At 41.1% G+C, this 18,612-nt stretch overlaps 1 protein-coding gene across 2 annotated transcripts in view; it reads left to right on the forward strand.

Annotated features, from left to right (window-relative positions):
* Positions 1-233: 233 nt before the first annotated feature.
* LOC145512731 (transmembrane and coiled-coil domain-containing protein 5B-like) overlaps positions 234-18,612 on the forward strand; it is a 50,489-nt gene continuing 32,110 nt past the window's right edge. For both annotated transcript variants that reach the window (XM_081507039.1, XM_081507042.1), the window contains exons 1-3: positions 234-406; positions 12,476-12,617; positions 13,134-13,238. In XM_081507039.1, coding sequence (XP_081363165.1) covers positions 13,225-13,238 — 14 coding nt within the window. In that variant the 5' untranslated portion in view covers positions 234-406; positions 12,476-12,617; positions 13,134-13,224. The remainder of the gene's footprint in view (positions 407-12,475; positions 12,618-13,133; positions 13,239-18,612) is intronic.

Genomic DNA, 18,612 nt, shown 5'->3' on the forward strand with positions numbered 1-18,612 from the left:
ATTTGAAAAAAAAAGTCAAATTTTAATAGAAGTATTTGAGACAGGAGCAAAGATCATTGGTGAGGTACTCTTTTAGTATGATTTTTGTCTAACATTTTTATGTTTCCGGTGTTTTTAGATTCATACACTAGCTATCTCCTCTAACACTGCAGGCAGAAGGATTGTTAGTTAATGTCCGCTTCATTGATTAGAGAAAAAAATGAGGGCCTTCTCAAGATCACAGAAAAACTCCTAGGCAGCAGGAGGCGGGGCTAAGATGGCGGAGGAATAGGACGGGGAGACCACTCTCTCCTCCACAAATTTATCGAAAGAACATCTGAACGCTGACCAAACTTCACAAAACTACTTCTGAAGGCTGGCTGAGGACGTCAGGCTCCACAAAAACTGCGCATTATCTTCAAAAGAGGTAGGAGAAATTATAAAAGATAAAAAGAGAGACAAAAGAGTTAGGGACGGAGACCCGTCCCGGGGAGGGAGTCGTAAAAGAGGAGGAATTTCCAAGCACCAGGAAACCCTCTCACCAGCGGGTGTGGGGGAGGATTTTTTATCTCGGAGGGCAACGTAACTGGGAGGAAAAAATAAATAAAATCCACAGATTACGTGCCTAAAGCAACTCCCAGCAAAGAACCCCAGACGCTCGCATCCTCCGCCACCAGCAAGTGGGGGCTGAACAGAGAGGAGCGGGCGGCATTGCCTAGGGTAAGGACCGGGCCCGAGTGCCCCGAGGGCAATCTGAGGGAGCTAACGTGAGATAGTAACCTAAACTGTGGGACAGCGAGAGAGAGAGAACAATCCCGCGAAAAGCCCAACTCTAAGGCACTGCCGGCCCGCTCACAGAACAAAGGACTGAGCGATACCAGAGGAGAGCTAGCCGGCTGCGGACCGCCCCATCCCCCGCCGGCCACAGCGGGCAGGCGGGGCCCGCCAGAGCCGGAAAGGGGCAAACTCGGCTCCAGAGAGGGCACCCCCTACCAAACTGCAAACAGGCTCCCAGTTTCTAAGCAAAGACTGCCTGAGATCCCGGAGGGTCGACAGCCGCCGGGAGGGTCGCAGCCAGAGACCAGCTCCCCAGAACCGACACAAAGCACACCGGAGCCGGGCGCGCCCGTAAACCGAGGCGGGGACCAGGGAGGTGATAAGTCGCACCGCCCCAACAGGGGAGAGCGCCCTCGCCAAACTCCTGGCCGCCTGGGCAGCTCCGACCGGGAACGGCACAAGCCGCGGGCGAAACCGAGTCTGCGCCTTTGTGGAGTAACCGGGAGCCTGAACCTGAGCGGCTTAGACCTGGGAAGTGCACGCAGCTCAGGACCCGCTCCCCGGCCGAGTAACCTGAAGCCTGAGCAGGGTAGACGGGGAAAGCACACACGCCGTGAGCGGGGGCGAACCCAGTGCGGCCGAGACACTGCGAGCTTACCACACACACGCCAGAATTGCAGTGTTCCTTCCTCCCCACAGCACGATTGAACAAGCGAACCTAAAGAGATCACCTCCACCGCGTTGTTGCAGGGCGGAAATTAGATACTGAAGAGACCTCCAAACAGAAGCCAAATAAACAGAGGGAAGCGCTTTGGAAGGGACAGGCCAACAGATTAAGATCCCTGTAGTTAATACCGACTGCATTAAAAAGGACCTATAGATCTTGAAAAGTATAAGCAGGAATAAGGATCTATCTAAAACTGAGCAGATCCCACACTGCTCACAACAGCTCCAGAGAAAGTCCGGGATATATATATTTTTTACTATTATTATTATTTTTTTTTTTTAATTAAAAAAAAATTTTTTTTTCTCTTCTTTCCTTTTTCTTCAAGTCCTCTATTACACCTTTAACTTTCATTTTCATAACCCACTATTAACTTGCAAAAAAAAAACAACTCTATTTTTGAAACAAACTACATACATATATCTTATACCTTTTGTGTTTTCTTTTTTTTTTTAATGTTTTTTTCCTGTTCTACATTTTTTTACTGTTTCTTTTTTTACTGTTTTACTGTTTTTTTTTCTTTTTACACTGTTTCCTTTTTTTTTTTTTTTTAGATTGTAAGTTTTATAAGAGTCTAACCTCTACTCTAGATTTTTAATCTTTGTTTTACATATTTGATATCAACTTTGTACATTTAAGAACCCAATCTTTAGGACCCATTTTTACTCAGGAGTGTGATCACTGGCCTGATCACTCTCTCCCCCTATTGATGCTCTTTCTTCTCCCTCAGGGAACCTCTATCTCCCACCCTCCTCCTTCTCTTCTCAACCCAATTCTGTGAATCTCTGAGGGTGTTCTGGGTACCGGAGAACACTTCAGGAGCAGGATACTGCCCAGATCTCTCTCTCCCATCTTGATTCCTCCCTTTCTACTCATGCTCACCTCTATTACCTTCCTCCCCCCTCTCTATGTATCTCTGTGAACCACTCTGAGGGTTCCAAACTGTGGAAAGCACAGAGGGAAGTGCTTACTGGCTAGATTGCTCTCTCCACATTTGAATTCCCCTTTTCCCCTCCTGGTCACCTCAACCCACCCCCCCCCACCTCATCTCTCCATGTAACTCAGTGAACCTTTCTGGGTATCCCTCACTGTGGAGAATCTTTTCACCATTAACCTAAAAGTTTTATTATTGAGGCTGTATGGAAGGAGAAGTCTTGAGGCTACTGCAAGAATAAGACTGAAAGCCAGGGGAAACATTAATTAATAAGAGACCATCCAATAGCCTCCATAAATTCACTGAAACCAAGCTCCACCCAAGAGACAATAAGTTCCAGAGCAAGACATACCACGCAAATTCTCCAGCAACGCAGGAACATAGACCTGAGCATCAATATACAGGCTGCCCAGAGGCACACCAAATCCATAGACATCTCAAAAATTAATACTGGTCACTCCATTACACTCTAGAGAGCAGAAATCCAGAACACCGACACAAGCTCCCCCAACCAGGAAACCTTGACAAGCCACCTGTCCAACCCCAACCGCAGTGAGGAACCTCCACAACAAAGAGGAACTTCATACTACCAGAATACAGAAGGGCCACGCCTAACACAGCAATCTAAACAAGATGAAAAGGCAGAGAAATACTCAGCAAGTAAAGGAAAATGAGAAATGCCCACAAAGCCAAACAAAAGAGGAGGAGATAGGTAATCTATCTGAAAAAGAATTTAGAATAAGGATAATAAAAATGATCCAAAATCTTGAAAGCAAAATGGAGTTACAGATAAATAGCCTGGAGACAAAGATTGAGAAGATGCAAGAAATGTTTATCAAGGACTTAGAAGAAATAAAAAGGAATCAATATAGAATGAATAATGAAATAAAGGAGATAAAAGACACTCTGGAGGGAACCAACAGTAGAATAACGGAGGCAGAAGATAGGATAAGTGAGGTAGAAGATAGAATGATGGAAATAAACGAAGCAGAGAGGAAAAAAGAAAAAAGAATCAAAAGAAATGAGGAAAACCTCCGGGACCTCTGGGACAATATGAAACGCCCCAACATTCGAATCATAGGAGTCCCAGAAGAAGAAGATAAAAGGAAAGGCCATGAAAAAATACTCGAGGAGATAATAGTTGAGAATTTCCCTAAATTGAGGAAAGAAATAGTCACAGAAGTCCAAGAAACCCAGAGAGTTCCAAACAGGATAAACCCAAGGCGAAACACCCCAAGACACATATTAATCAAATTAACAAAGATCAAACACAAAGAACAAATATTAAAAGCAGCAAGGGAAAAACAACAAATAACACACAAGGGGATCCCCATAAGGATAACAGCTGATCTTTCAATAGAAACCCTTCAGGCTAGAAGGGAATGGCAGGACATACTTAAAGTAATGAAAGAGAATAATCTACAACCCAGATTACTGTACCCAGCAAGGATCTCATTCAGATATGAAGGAGAATTCAAAAGCTTTACAGACAAGCAAGAGCTGAGGGAATTCAGCACCACCAAACCAGCTCTCCAGCAAATGCTAAAGGATCTTCTCTAAACAGGAAACACAGAAAGGATGTTTCAACACGAACTCAAAACAACAAAGTAAATGGCAACGGGATCATACTTATCAATAATTACCTTAAATGTAAATGGGTTGAATGCCCCAACCAAAAGACAAAGGGTTGCTGAATGGATACAAAAACAAGACCCCTATATATGCTGTCTACAAGAGACCCACCTCAAAACTAGAGACACACACAGGCTGAAAGTGAAAGGATGGAAAAACATATTCCATGCAAACGGAGACCAAAAGAAAGCAGGAGTCGCAATACTCATTTCAGATAAAATAGACTTTAAAATAAAGGATGTGAAAAGGGACAAAGAAGGACACTACATAAAGATCAAAGGATCAATTCAAGAAGAAGACGTAACAATCATAAATATATATGCACCCAACATAGGAGCACCACAATATATAAGGCAAATACTAACAAGTATGAAAGGGGAAATTAACAATAACACAATAATAGTGGGAGACTTTAATACTCCACTCACGCATATGGATAGATCAACTAAACAGAAAATTAACAAGGAAACACAAACTTTAAATGATACAATAGACAAATTAGATTTAATTGATATTTACAGGAGTTTCCACCCCAAAACAATCAATTTTACCTTTTTCTCAAGTGCACATGGAACTTTCTCCAGGATAGATCACATCCTGGGCCATAAATCTAGCCTTGGTAAATTCAAAAAAATTGAAATCATCCCAGCCATCTTCTCTGACCACAATGCAGTAAGATTAGACCTCAATTACAGGAAAAAAACTATTAAAAGTTCCAACATATGGAGGCTAAACAACACGCTTCTGAATAACCAACAAATCACAGAAGAAATAAAAAAAGAAATAAAATTATGCATAGAAACGAATGAAAATGAAAACACAACAACCCAAAACCTATGGGACACGGTAAAAGCAATACTAAGGGGAAGGTTCATAGCAATACAGGCGTACCTCAAGAAACAAGAAAAAAATCAAATAAATCAACTAACTCTACACCTAAAGCAACTAGAGAAGGAAGAAATGAAAAACCCCAGGGTCAGTAGAAGGAAAGAAATCTTAAAAATTAGGGCAGAAATAAATGCAAAAGAAACAAAAGAGACCATTGCAAAAATCAACAAAACTAAAAGCTGGTTTTTCGAGAAGATAAACAAAATTGATAAGCCATTAGCCAGACTCATCAAGAAACAAGGGGAGAAGAATCAGATCAACAAAATTAGAAATGAAAATGGAGAGATCACAACAGACTCCACAGAAATACAAAGGATCATAAGAGACTACTACCAACAGCTATATGCCAATAAAATGGACAACTTGGAAGAAATGGACAAATTCTTAGAAAAGTATAACTTTCCAAAACTGAACCATGAAGAAATAGAAGATCTTAACAGACCCATCACAAGCACGGAAATCGAAACTGTAATCAGAAATCTTCCAGCAAACAAAAGCCCAGGACCAGACGGCTTCACAGCGGAATTCTACCAAAAATTTAGAGAAGAGCTAACACCTATCCTACTCAAACTCTTCCAGAAAATTGCAGAAGATGGTAAACTTCCAAACTCATTCTATGAGGCCACCATCACCCTAATTCCAAAACCAGACAAAGATGTCACAAAAAAGGAAAACTACAGACCAATATCACTGATGAACATAGATGCAAAAATCCTTAATAAAATTCTAGCAAACAGAATCCAACATCATATTAAAAAGATCATACATCATGACCAAGTGGGCTTTATCCCAGGAATGCAAGGTTTTTTTAACATCCGCAAATCAATCAATGTAATACACCACATTAACAAATTGAAAGAAAAAAACCATATGGTTATCTCAATAGATGCAGAAAAAGCCTTTGACAAAATTCAGCATCCATTTATGATTAAAACCCTCCAGAAAGCAGGAATAGAAGGAACATACCTCAACATAATAAAAGCTATATATAACAAACCCACAGCAAACATTATCCTCAATGGTGAAAAATTGAAAGCATTTCCCCTAAAGTCAGGAACAAGGCAAGGATGCCCACTTTCACCACTACTATTCAACATAGTTTTGGAAGTTTTGGCCACAGCAATCAGAGCTGAAAAAGAAATAAAAGGAATACAGATAGGAAAAGAAGAAGTAAAACTCTCACTGTTTGCAGATGACATGATCCTCTACATAGAAAACCCTAAAGACTCTACTAGAAAATTACTAGAGTTGATCAATGAATATAGTAAAGTTGCAGGATATAAAATTAACACACAGAAATCCCTTGCATTCCTATACTCCAATATTGAGAAAACAGAAAGAGAAATTAAGGAAACAATACCATTCACCATTGTATCAAAAAGAATAAAATACTTAGGAATATATCTACCTAAAGAAACAAAAGACTTATATATGGAAAACTATAAAACACTGATGAAAGAAATCAAAGAGGACACAAACAGATGGAGAAATATACCGTGTTCATGGATTGGAAGAATTAATATAGTGAAAATGAGTATACTACCCAAAGCAATCTATAGATTCAATGCAATCCCTATCAAGCTACCAATGGTATTTTTCACAGAACTAGAACAAATCATCTCACAATTTGTATGGAAATATAAGAAACCTCGAATAGCCAAAGCAATCTTGAGGAAGAAGAATGGAACTGGAGGAATCAACCTGCCTGACTTCAGGCTCTACTACAAAGCCACAGTCATCAAGTCAGTATGGTACTGGCACAAAGATAGAAATATAGATCAATGGAACAAAATAGAAAGCCCAGAGATAAACCCACGCACATATGGACACCTTATCTTCGACAAAGGAGGCAAGAATATACAATGGAGAAAAGACAATCTCTTTAACAAGTGGTGCTGGGAAAACTGGTCAACCACTTGTAAAAGAATGAAACTAGAACACTTCCTAACACCGTACACAAAAATAAACTCAAAATGGATTAAAGATCTAAACGTAAGACCAGAAACTATAAAACTCCTAGAGGAAAACATAGGCAAAACACTCTCCGACATAAATCACAGCAGGATCCTCCATGACCCACCTCCCAGAATATTGGAAATAAAAGCAAAAATAAACAAATGGGACCTAATTAAAATTAAAAGCTTTTGCACAACAAAGGAAACTATAAACAAGGTGAAAAGACAGCCTTCAGAATGGGAGAAAATAATAGCAAATGAAGCAACAGACAAACAATTAATCTCAAAAATATACAAGCAACTTCTGCAGCTGAATTCCCGAAAAATAAACGACCCAATCAAAAAATGGGCCAAAGAACTAAACAGACATTTCTCCAAAGAAGACATACAGATGGCTAACAAACACATGAAAAGATGCTCAACATCACTCATTATTAGAGAAATGCAAATCAAAACCACAATGAGGTATCATTTCACACCAGTCAGAATGGCTGCTATCCAAAAGTCTACAAGCAATAAATGCTGGAGAGGGTGTGGAGAAAAGGGAACCCTCTTACACTGTTGGTGGGAATGCAAACTAGTACAGCCACTATGGAGAACAGTGTGGAGATTCCTTAAAAAACTGGGAATAGAACTGCCATATGACCCAGCAATCCCACTGCTGGGCATATACACCGAGGAAACCAGAATTGAAAGAGACGCGTGTACCCCAATGTTCATCGCAGCACTGTTTACAATAGCCAGGACATGGAAGCAACCTAGATGTCCATCAGCAGACGAATGGATAAGGAAGCTGTGGTACATATACACAATGGAATATTACTCAGCCATTAAAAAAAATACATTTGAATCGGTTCTACTGAGATGGATGAAACTGGAACCCATTATACAGAGTGAAGTAAGCCAGAAAGAAAAACAACAATACAGTATACTAATGCATATATATGGAATTTGAAAGATGGTAACGATAAACCTATATGCGAGACAGAATAAGAGACACAGCATGGAACAATTTTATGGACTCTGAGGGAGAAGGTGAGGGTGGGACGTTCTGGGAGAATAGCATTGAAACATGTATATTATCATATGTGAAACAGAACACCATTCCATGTTCGATGCATGTGACAAGGGCTCAGGGCCGGGGCAATGGGATGATCCAGAAGGATGGGATGGGGAGGGAGGTGGGTGGGGGGTCCAGGAAGGGGAACACATGTAAACCCATGGCTGATTCATGTCAATGTATGGCAAAAACTTACCATATTGTAAAGTAATTAGCCCCCAACTAAAATAAATAAATTTATAAAAAAAAAAAAAAAAGAAAGAAAAGCAAAAAAAAAAAAAAAAAACTCCTAGAGAAGTTCATGGGTTCTTGTTTGATCTATTCATCAATTCACCCATTCATTTTCCAACAGATACCTATTGAGTAAATCTGTTTATAATGTGTGTACCCTTGTAAGTGTAGAAAATGTGAATAAGATAAAATATCCGTATATGCAAGGGGTTTGGAATATAGTAGGACCAATCAGGCAACTAGAAAATAGGCTGAAATGGGTGCTTTATAAGTTCATGGAATCAGAATTTCAGAAGCTAAAGAGACCTTAGAAATTATGTAGCCTGACTTCTCTCATAGGGCACACTCTATAGAATATTTGGTGTGTGTGCATGCTAAGTCGCTTCAGTCATGTCTGACTCTTTGCGATCATATGGATGGTAGCCCACCAAGCTCCTCTGTCCATGGGACTGTCCAAGCAAGAATACTGGAGTGGGTTGCCATGCCATCCTCCAGGGGATCTTCCCGGCCCAGGGATCAAACCCACATTTTTTATATCTCCTGCAATGGCAGGCAGGTTCTTTACCAATAGTGCCACCTGGGAAGCCAAGAATATACGGTATCCAGGATCAACTAAAGCCCTAGATCTTGCTGCTCCAGCCACCATCCTGGCCAAGGGAACTATACTGTTCAGTGGGAAGGGAGAAGGGACAAGGGAGGGCTAGTTAAGGAAATGTCTGTTACATTTGCTGGGTCTCTGGAACAGAATCTGGGCATGTGGACAGAGGAGTGAACCAGGCTGGCCCTTGTCCTGAGTTTGGGGGGCCCAGGCTAAGGAGAAAATGGAAAAAGGAGTCCTGATGGAGGGCAGGCCAGAAAGCAAGGAAAAAATAGAAATTTAACAGCTAAGGAGCAAGTCAAGATAAAAATCAAGATCCATAATGAAATGGTTTCGAGCAGAAACAGGCAAGGTTGTAACACAGGTTAAAGAGGTGGTATCCAGAATGAAAACTTGGAGCAATTTTAAGTCTTCCAGGAATGAGCCCAGAGAACAAGAGAAAGCTATTAAGAAGACCAAGACTGTTCCAGCATCTTCACTTATTATTTCCTATTTCCTATGGCCTGGGCTAAGCACTAGGTAGAAAATATGAAGAAGATCTAATCCAGATCTCAGAGTTCTCACAGCCTCCTTTTGGGCAATGGTCAAAGGCCATCTACCTGTTGCATAAGGTGATCAGTACGATGATGGAGGAGCCACAGGAACCATAGAAGAGGAACAAGACTTCTGAAGGAGGTGGCTGTTTGAGTCTTACAATATGAGAAAGAGTTGAGTAGATGAAAGAACTGGGAAAGACTTTCTAGATGGAAGAAAAATGTCAAGGGAAGGCCCAGAGAAAGAGAGAGCGCGATGTAAAAAGGAGCTATTGGTAGTTCTATATTGCTGGATTGTCAAGTGTAAATCACCAACAACCAGATTTCTCCTTTCCTGCACTTGAGAAGTTACATTTTGGAAGCTAAGTAAAGGTCATTACACTTATTAACTTTAATACTTATATTATTTGTTCTGCCCTTTCATAGTAGTCTTAGAATATTCTCAAAATATCAGAAGTCTGACTTCTCTTGGTGGCTCAGCTAGTAGAGAGTCCACCTGCAATGTGGGAGACCTGGGTTCGAATCCCTGGGTTGGGAAGACCCCCTGGAGAAGGCAATGGCTACCCACTCCAGTATTCTGGCCTGGAGAATTCCATGAACTGTATAATCCATGGGTTTGCAAAGAGCGAGGCACAGCTGAGCGACTTTCACTCATTCATAGTTACTATTTCCCCAGGCTGTAGATCATCTGAAAATTTGATGAGTATTCTTTTTCTAGTTTCCTTTAGTCCCTGATTAAAATATAAAAATAAAAAAGTTGAGCAGTGCAGCACTAAGTCTAGAGCCCTTCAGTATTCTCTAGAAAGCTTCTGTCAAACTGGCATTGAGCCAGAAATCAACAGTCTACACATATGGTTGTTTAATTAGCTAACATTCTGCAGGGATGAGAGATAGTATGGCTACGCAGGGCTAGGAAAGGCGAGTTAAGATAACTTGGAAAGAACCCAGATGTAAAAGTGCACCTGTTGAAGGGGAGTTCAGACATCAGAAGACAGATCCACATGTTGGTGTTGGAGGGAACTCAGTCCAACAGGAATTTTCTGGAAATCATGGTAACAGACAATAAGCAAGTAGTCAAATGGGAGGGAAGGCAGAGAATAAGGATTTCATAATATAATGGGTTTATCTAAAAGGCGAGTGAGGCAGAGTTTTAGGGAGGATATTTGGAAATGTCCTCTTCAGCATTTAGGGATAACAGGACATATTTCTGCAACAGACAAATGGTTCAGAAATATAGATATATGCATATGTATGTGTATGTAATATATATACCAACTACACATATGTGGGGTGTATGTGTATTTATCTATCTACCCAGAGAAAAAAATATATAAAATGTGATAAAACATTAATATTTGAAGGATCTGGCTGAAAGAGATCCTTGAATTCTTGGCACTTTTCTTGAAACTTTTCTGTAGAACCAAAAATATGTCAAAATTAAAGTTTAAGGGGAAAAAAAAACCATAATGTAATGCCAGAGTGGAGTGGAGTGACTGATTAGGTGGCTTGCAACTGTTCAGGTGAGAGGTGATAAGTGCCAGGTGTAGGCAGGAATAGACAGGAGAAGGAAGCAAGAAACATTACACAGGTAAAGGTGCCCATATTGACAACACAATAGATAACTCAGATGACTTGGAGTTTTCAAGTCAAGGTACCAGAGAGAATGGTATCACCTTCACAGTTTACGTGATGATCATCATGGTAGAGAGTTACTGATGATACTGCAAAATAAAAACTGTAATTTTAGGAAAGAGAAATGAAGGAGAATAATGTGGACTGCGACTAAAATCCCCGAATACTTATTAGGTGAGTTGATCAGTTTTTGTTGTTGTTAAAGTATCCAATTAAATTTGACTGTGAAAAAATAAATAAATAAAAATAAAATAAATAAATAAATTTGACAGTGGTCCTGCTGGTAAATTTGTGTTTGTGCGCCCAGCCACAAAAGGACTGCGTTCATCCCCAATGAAGACAAAGAGTGCTGAATGCTGAAAGGTAACAAGAGCGAGCCGCCTAGTTGTGAGATAAACTTTCAGAAGAGCACAGGTGCCTTGTTTAGCTGTGCTGGTCATCCCTATTGAACTCACAGCCTTTTCATAGAACCTGCTGTCCCACCCAACTCTGTGGCTTTATCAGGCCACTCAGGTGACTGAGCCCAACAAGAGAGGCCTCTGTCAACCAGAGCTTGCTGGTGCTCTCTCATCTGCGTTTCAATATCCTGAGATGTTAAGCCTCCACCCTCTTTGCATTTCCCAACAAATTTCTTCTTACCAACTATGGTGGTGGAATGTGTTACTTGCTCACAACTCTTCCTTCCCTTCCTGCTCACCCTGTGGTCTTCCCCACCCATTGACTCTGGATTGGGCCATCTGGAGGAAATGACAGGTACAAATTCTGAGTAGAAGCATCATCTGTTTCTGTTTCCTCTTTTGTCCTCCTGTCCTCGGCCAGGACCACAAACTCTGGCTAATGACTGCTCAATTTGTTTGCTCCATGTGGACCCAAACCCTTGTACCCAAGTCTAGACAAGCCCAACCAAGTCAAATCAAGCCAAGCAGAGCCACAAATCACCTACAGACAGACAATGAAGAAATCAAAGTTTATTGCTGCAACTGTTGAGTTTGGGGTTGTTTATCACACAGCATAATCAAAATAAAAAGTGATGAGTAACTACCAGTCTCTTGTCTATGGTTTGCAGCTTTTAACTCACCCCTTGGATTTGATACTTTAGAAGTTTTCTTTGGAACTGAACTCCTGCTTTTTGCTGGCCTCTCTGGCTTCCCTCTATAAACCACCCTTAATCCATGGATCATAAGGTTTCTGGTCCCCACCTTACAACTCAGATCCATCGTGGCAATTCCCTGTACTTGCATCCCCACTGAATGTTTACAGGCCCACAGATCAGGAAATAGACATGAGAAGGGCAGTATTCAGAACACAGAGGTCCTCACCTTTCTAAATAAATTCAGTTACTTAGAAAGCTTTCCTCTTGAGAACACAACTGAAAAGGAATGAAAAATGATTGGAAATAGCGAAAACCATAAATGCTCCCAATATTCAGGCCCAGTGGCAGAAATTTATTATTCAGAGGAGAATTCCTCACTCACAGACTATATGTTTTTATATTGCATGTACTTATAGTAAACATGGTTCTATGTTTTAAGGCCACATCTGACTGGAGGAGGAAAGAAAGGCTGTATGCAGGGATACCGACATTCAGGAGGAGAGACATCTGACATTCTCATGGACAGAGAGAAGATAAAAACCTGTTAAAATGGGACATTAATAAAAACAAAAAGCCCAATGGTAAGTATCCCTATGGGTAAGTATCAAAGTTTGCTGGGATTTTCTTTTTTTATTATCATTTATTTTTGTTGAAGTTTAGTTGATATACAATTTGGATTTTCTTTTACCCCAGAATTTAGCTATCTGAATATAATTGTTTCATGGGGGCAATAAAAAGCTCTCAAGTTAGTGGTGTCTAAATGTTAATGTGAAGAGCTGACCCACTGGAAAAGACCCTGATGCTAGGAAGATTGAGGTCAAGAGGAGAAGGGGATGACAGAGGATGAGATGGTTGGATGGCATCACCAACTCAATGGACATGGGTTTGAGCAAACTCAGGGAGATAGTGAAGAACAGGGAAGCCTAGCGTGCTGCAGTCCATGAGGTCACAAAGAATCGGACATGACTTAGTGACTAGACAACAAGTATCAACGTACCACTAAGCTTGCTAGGAATGCTCTCAGTAAAATATATCATAAATGAAATTCTGTTCTGTTGAATGCTTTTAAGTGACAAGCACTACATGTTTTCTTTCAGGGTTTGAACAGGTGGGGCCTCGAGTAGGGTGTGTTGAACGTCTGAAAGCACAAAAGCAGCCTTCCACGGTCTCCTTAAGTATAGAAACTGTATGGTTCTCAACTTGTGAGTTTTCATGTGTCACCCTCCCACTGTCATATCTCCCCCAACTCCTCCCACCCTTACTTTCTTCTCTGGCCACTCCTGATGTCCTTCCATTCTCAGCCTAGAAAGCGTCCTCTGAGAGGCTTTCCCTGGCTGCCTCCCCTCCCCTGGAGGCGACTAAGTGTTGGGTTAAGTGTCGCCTTGTGCATGCTTGGCCTTTATGACACCATGCTGTACTAACCTGTTTAGATGAGCCTTAAAAGTAGGCTCTATGCCTGCCTGATGCATCTTCCTTCATGACTGGCCACCAGCAGACTCCTAGTATATATTCATTAAATGAGTAATGCTCCCACACAGGTGGCTATCCAACATCAGGGAATCTGCATTACGACCATGATAACAAAATGAAAACACTCATCATGGATCATTTTGACAGGAAGGACATTGAGCAACATTATGTCAAATGGTTGGCAGTTCTTGATATTGAGGTCAAGATTTTACGCCAAATTCCAGTATATATAACTATGTATATATAGCTCCACCTTGGACTCTCTAAACGCATCTTTCTCATTCATATCCCTGGTCCCTGTGGCATTGTTTGCATATACAGTGGTACTTCCCATCTAGTGCTGGGGGCAGAAGGACCAGCCTAGGCAGGAAGAAAGGGGGATGAAAGTGTTATGGTTTGGCAGAAAGGGGCCAGTGTGCACTCAGAATTAACAATGTGCCCTTGGGGACTGTGAAAACATACTGGGGCTAGATGTTTCCCCAAAGAAAGGCTTGTGAAAAGGAATCCTCTCTCAGACTCCAATCAAAGGACATTTTTCTGGACAATCAAAATAACTTACAGTCTTCAGATTATGAGACTGATGTGCTGATGGCAATTTGAAAAACAGACTTTACAACCATTGCTAACGGCAAGTGAGTAGCCCCATTATCATGCAAAAGGTCAGAAAACTTGAGAAAATGAAAGGCATCAAGTAGAATGGTTTGTTAGAATGTAAACTAAAAGTCTACAGATCTGGGCTCTAGTCCATTTTTTCCCCACTAATTTCTGTGTGTACAAAACACAAGTTTCCCAAACATAGTAGGTTCATCATGATGACTGATAATTATTAAGGAAAAAACCAAAATACATTTCAAGAGAAATAATTAATGAAATGGGAAAGTGTTCATGATATACTTTAAAGTGAAAAAAGATCAACTTATAAGATGATATGTTCAAAACTGGGAAAGGGAGTTAAGTACATCAAGGCTGTATATTGTCACTCTGCTTATTTAACTTATAGGCAGAGTACATCATGTGAAATGCTGGGCTGGATGAAACACGAGCTGGAATTAAGATTGCCAGGAGAAATATCAATAATTTCAGATATGCAGATGATACCACGCTTATGGCAGAAAGCGAAGAGGAATTAAAGAGCCTCTTGAAGAGGGTGAAAGAGGAGAGTGAAAAAGCTCAACATTCAAAAAATGAAGATCATGGCATCTGGTCCCATCATTTCATTGCAAATAGATGGGGAAACAATGGAAACAGTGGCAGACTTTATTTTCTTGAGCTCCAAAATCACTGTGATTGGTGACTGCAGCCATGAAATTAAAAGACGCTTGCTCCTTGAAAGAAAAGCAATGATAAACCTGGACAGCCTATTAAAAAGCAGAGATATTACTTTGCTGACAAAGGTCTGTATAGTCAAAGCTATGGTTTTTCCAGTATTCATGTATGGATGTGAGAGCTAGACAATAAAAAAGGCTGAGCACCAAAGAACTGATGGTTTTAAACTATGGTGCTGGAGAAGACTCTTGAGAGTCTCTTGGATAGCAAGGCGATTGAACCAGTCATTCCTATAGGAAATCAACCCTGAATATTCATTGGAAGGACTGAAGCCACTCCGATACTTTGGCCAGCTGATTCAAAGAACCGACTCATTGGAAAAGACCATGATGCTGAGAAAGATTGAAGGTAGGAGAAGGGGAGGATAGAGGATGAAATGGTTGGATGGCAACACTGACTCAATGGACATGAGTTTGAGCAAACTCCAGGACATGGTGATGAACAGGGAAGCCTGGCGTGCTGCAGTCCATGGGGTCGCAAAGAATTGGACATGACTGAGCAACGGAACAATAAAATGTATTATATTCTCAATGAGTATAAGCACCCACACACACACACACACATGTGCATGTGTGTGTGTGTGTGTGGGTATATGCATAGAAAAATTATTTGAGTAAGACAAAGCAGGTTATAACCAGTGATGGCACTGGAATTGTGGCTATTTTATTCTTGCCATGTTTTTGCATTTTATAATTTTTCAGTAAGGTACAAGTTTTATATTATTAGCTGGAAAAAAATAAGTTTTTGTGATTGTTTTCTTCTGTTCATTAAGTTACTATGTGTACTTTCTAATGGAGGTAATATTTTGTAACTATGTAATTGGAATTATAATAATAGTTGACCATTAATGACTATAGTAGAGCTCTGTAGCTATAAAGTAAGCTATACTCTGTACAGATAATGTGCAAGTCATTTCCTTTTCAGCTCCAAATTATTAGAGTTCAAGTAGCATTGAGAACTGAGGCAAGTCTCATGGCCTGGAGCTTAGAGTTTCACAGACTTCAGACACGGCACCATGTTCCTCTCTTCCTCCTTCTGAGCTCATCTCTGCAGGCCTTGGCTGTGTACAGATCCAGCTTCTTCCCTGACTGTTGTTTGAGTCTTCCCATTTTTCTACTCCAATAAATATTTAACAAGTAGTGTGATGGTTTGATCCCATGGCCAGCTAGCTTAGGTCGAGCTGGTAAGCACACATCATAATGTGCAGCTAATTGTGACAAATCAGTTGGAAGTTAGGAGGAGAAAGCTATAGGGGGTGAACCCAGACCAGGAGGCAGGGGCTCGTTCTCTTGACACAACAGGCTTCGAACATGAGGTGGAAGATTAGCTCCCACACTGAGAGATTCCTTTTTCTTTATTTTTAAATGATTATGATATTGGGAGGAAAAGAGAAATAGAGTGAGCTCTTGGCTGGAGTCAGAACTCCTCAGTGGAGTTCCCAGCCTGCCCCAACCTCAGGACCTGAAGTCCCTTCCTCTCTGCACCGGAAGCTTCAACACAGTGAATAGTATGATGCCACCAGCCTGAAGTTTTCAGAAGAGATTAGGGGACACCCCCCTCCAAGAAAGTACTCAAGATTTCAAGGGCTGGGGAGAAATGAATCATACTTTAGTGGAGCAGGAAAAATGGAAAAGCGGAATGGGTAGCTGTTGATCCCACAGTACCAATTTTATTGAAGATAGATTAAGTCATCTTTTAATTCCATCACCCTTGTCAGCATTTGGCTAGGAATGGGCTGGTGACAAAATTCTGCTAATGAGATTCTAGAGAAATCTGCTGAGGGCTGCTGGGAAGCACAGGGAGAAATGGTCTTGCTTCCTAAGGACATCGTTACGTCTGCTGCCTCAGTCATCTTCTCTCAGCCTGAGAGTTGTTGTTCAGTAGTTAAGTCATGTCTGACTGTTTGCAACTACAGCATGTCAGGCTTTCTTGTCCTTCACTATCTTCCAGAGCTGGCTTAAACTCATGTCCATTGATTTGGTAATGCCATCCTACCATCTCATCTTCTGTCATCCTCTCCTCCCCTTGCCCTCAATCTTTCCTAGCATCAGGGTCTTTTCCAATGAGTCAGCTCTTTGCATTAGGTGTCCAAAGTATTGGAGCTTCAGTATCAGTCCTTCCAGTGAATAGTCAGAGTTGATTTCCTTTAGGATTGACTGGTTTGATCTCCTTGCTGTCCAAGGGACTCTCAAGAAGACCCCAGCATTACAATTTGAAAGCAACAATCCTTCAACTCTCAGCCTTCTTTCTGATCCAACTCTCACATCTGTACATGACTACTGGAAAACCAAAGCTTTGACTATATGGACCTTTGTCGGCAAAGTAATGTATCTGTTTTTTTAATATGCTGTCTAGGTTTGTCATTGCTTTTCTTCCAAGGAGCAAATGTCTTTTAATTTCATGGCTGCAGTCACTGTCTGCAGTGACTTTGGAGCCCAAGAAAATAAAATCCGTCACTGTTTCCACTTTTGCCTGAGAGTTAAGACAACACTAATGATAACATACCAGAGACTTAGTCGCTTGGCTGGGCCACTGAATTAAACAAGCCTGAACTCTCTGGACGTCTAGTTATAGAAGGTCATACATGCCTTGCCATTCAGCCACTAGGAGTTATGGAAGAGGAAGAGGTTTGAGGAGTGCTTCACTGTGGGTAAGGTGAATACCCGCTGGGCATAACTGTAAAGGATGGACAGTGATGCTTGAGCTCACAGATGGGGAACTGGGTGATTTAGGTAGACTGGGTCCACCCAGTCCTTTGCCTCCCCAACTAAGCTTAGTTTGCAATAAAGTGAAAGTGAAGGAAAGAACTTTCCTTGGAGTTTCATGTGTGTGTTTCTCAGTCAACATAGCAAGGTTACAAATAACTCAGACTCTATATTCAAATGGACAAAAAAAAATGTAGTTAATTTTCCATAAGCCTCAGCCCTCCCTAGGTACCAGAAAAACTTACTAATTAACTTGCTAATTAAAGTTTCTGTCACTTAGGGTTTAAACAATCTCCTGAATCAGATTATTCACAGTCCAGTTTCCCAGTGGGGCTACTATAAAGCATATATTTTGGATGACTCGGTCTCTGTGGGTAAATTCTCAGGTTCCAGAGTGCTGTCTCTTCCTTCCTGAGAGATCTATGACGCATCTTACTGGGTTCCTGTGGTAGGTATCCCCTGGGGCTTGCTGGTCTTTGCAATAGTATGGCTTGTCTGATCTGCATCTTTAACTGGTAATCACTGCAGAGTGGCTGGTCCCATATAGACCTCTCAGGTCATGTCCTGGTACCCATTCTTGGAATCTTCGACCCCAGCCACCTGCTCCTTCATGAAGATCCCTCTCATATTAACCTCTTTATCCTGCTGTTGCCCTGGCTTCCCCAGCACTTCCCATCCGTTCTACAGGACACATGGGGATATTCCCAGGCAAGATGAGGCCAGCAGGGAGCCAGGAGCAGGGCTCCAGGCTTGCCAGCCCAGTCATCTCGCTCCTTTCCATCACTCTCTCACCACCTGGGATGTGAAGCTTTTTGATCACCTATGAATATGTCCTGAATGATTTGATAAACAGTTAAAATCAGTCTTACAGGTTGTTATTCCTCTCCACTGTTACATTAAGGAATTAAATAGAAAATGCTATAAGATAATCTTTGAATAAATACTGATTAAATGAAGAAGAGTCTGTAACCCTGTCTAATTAAATCTCAAATTAAGCTTAGAGACTGAGGAGGGCCATGTTTGTTAAGGAATTGCAATCGGATAGAACTAAAATCAAAATTGCCATAGCAATGGT

This window comes from Giraffa tippelskirchi, chromosome 7 (genome assembly GCF_054371585.1).
Source record: "Giraffa tippelskirchi isolate mGirTip1 chromosome 7, T2T-mGirTip1v1.2.pri, whole genome shotgun sequence".
Taxonomy (NCBI): Eukaryota; Metazoa; Chordata; class Mammalia; order Artiodactyla; family Giraffidae; genus Giraffa; species Giraffa tippelskirchi.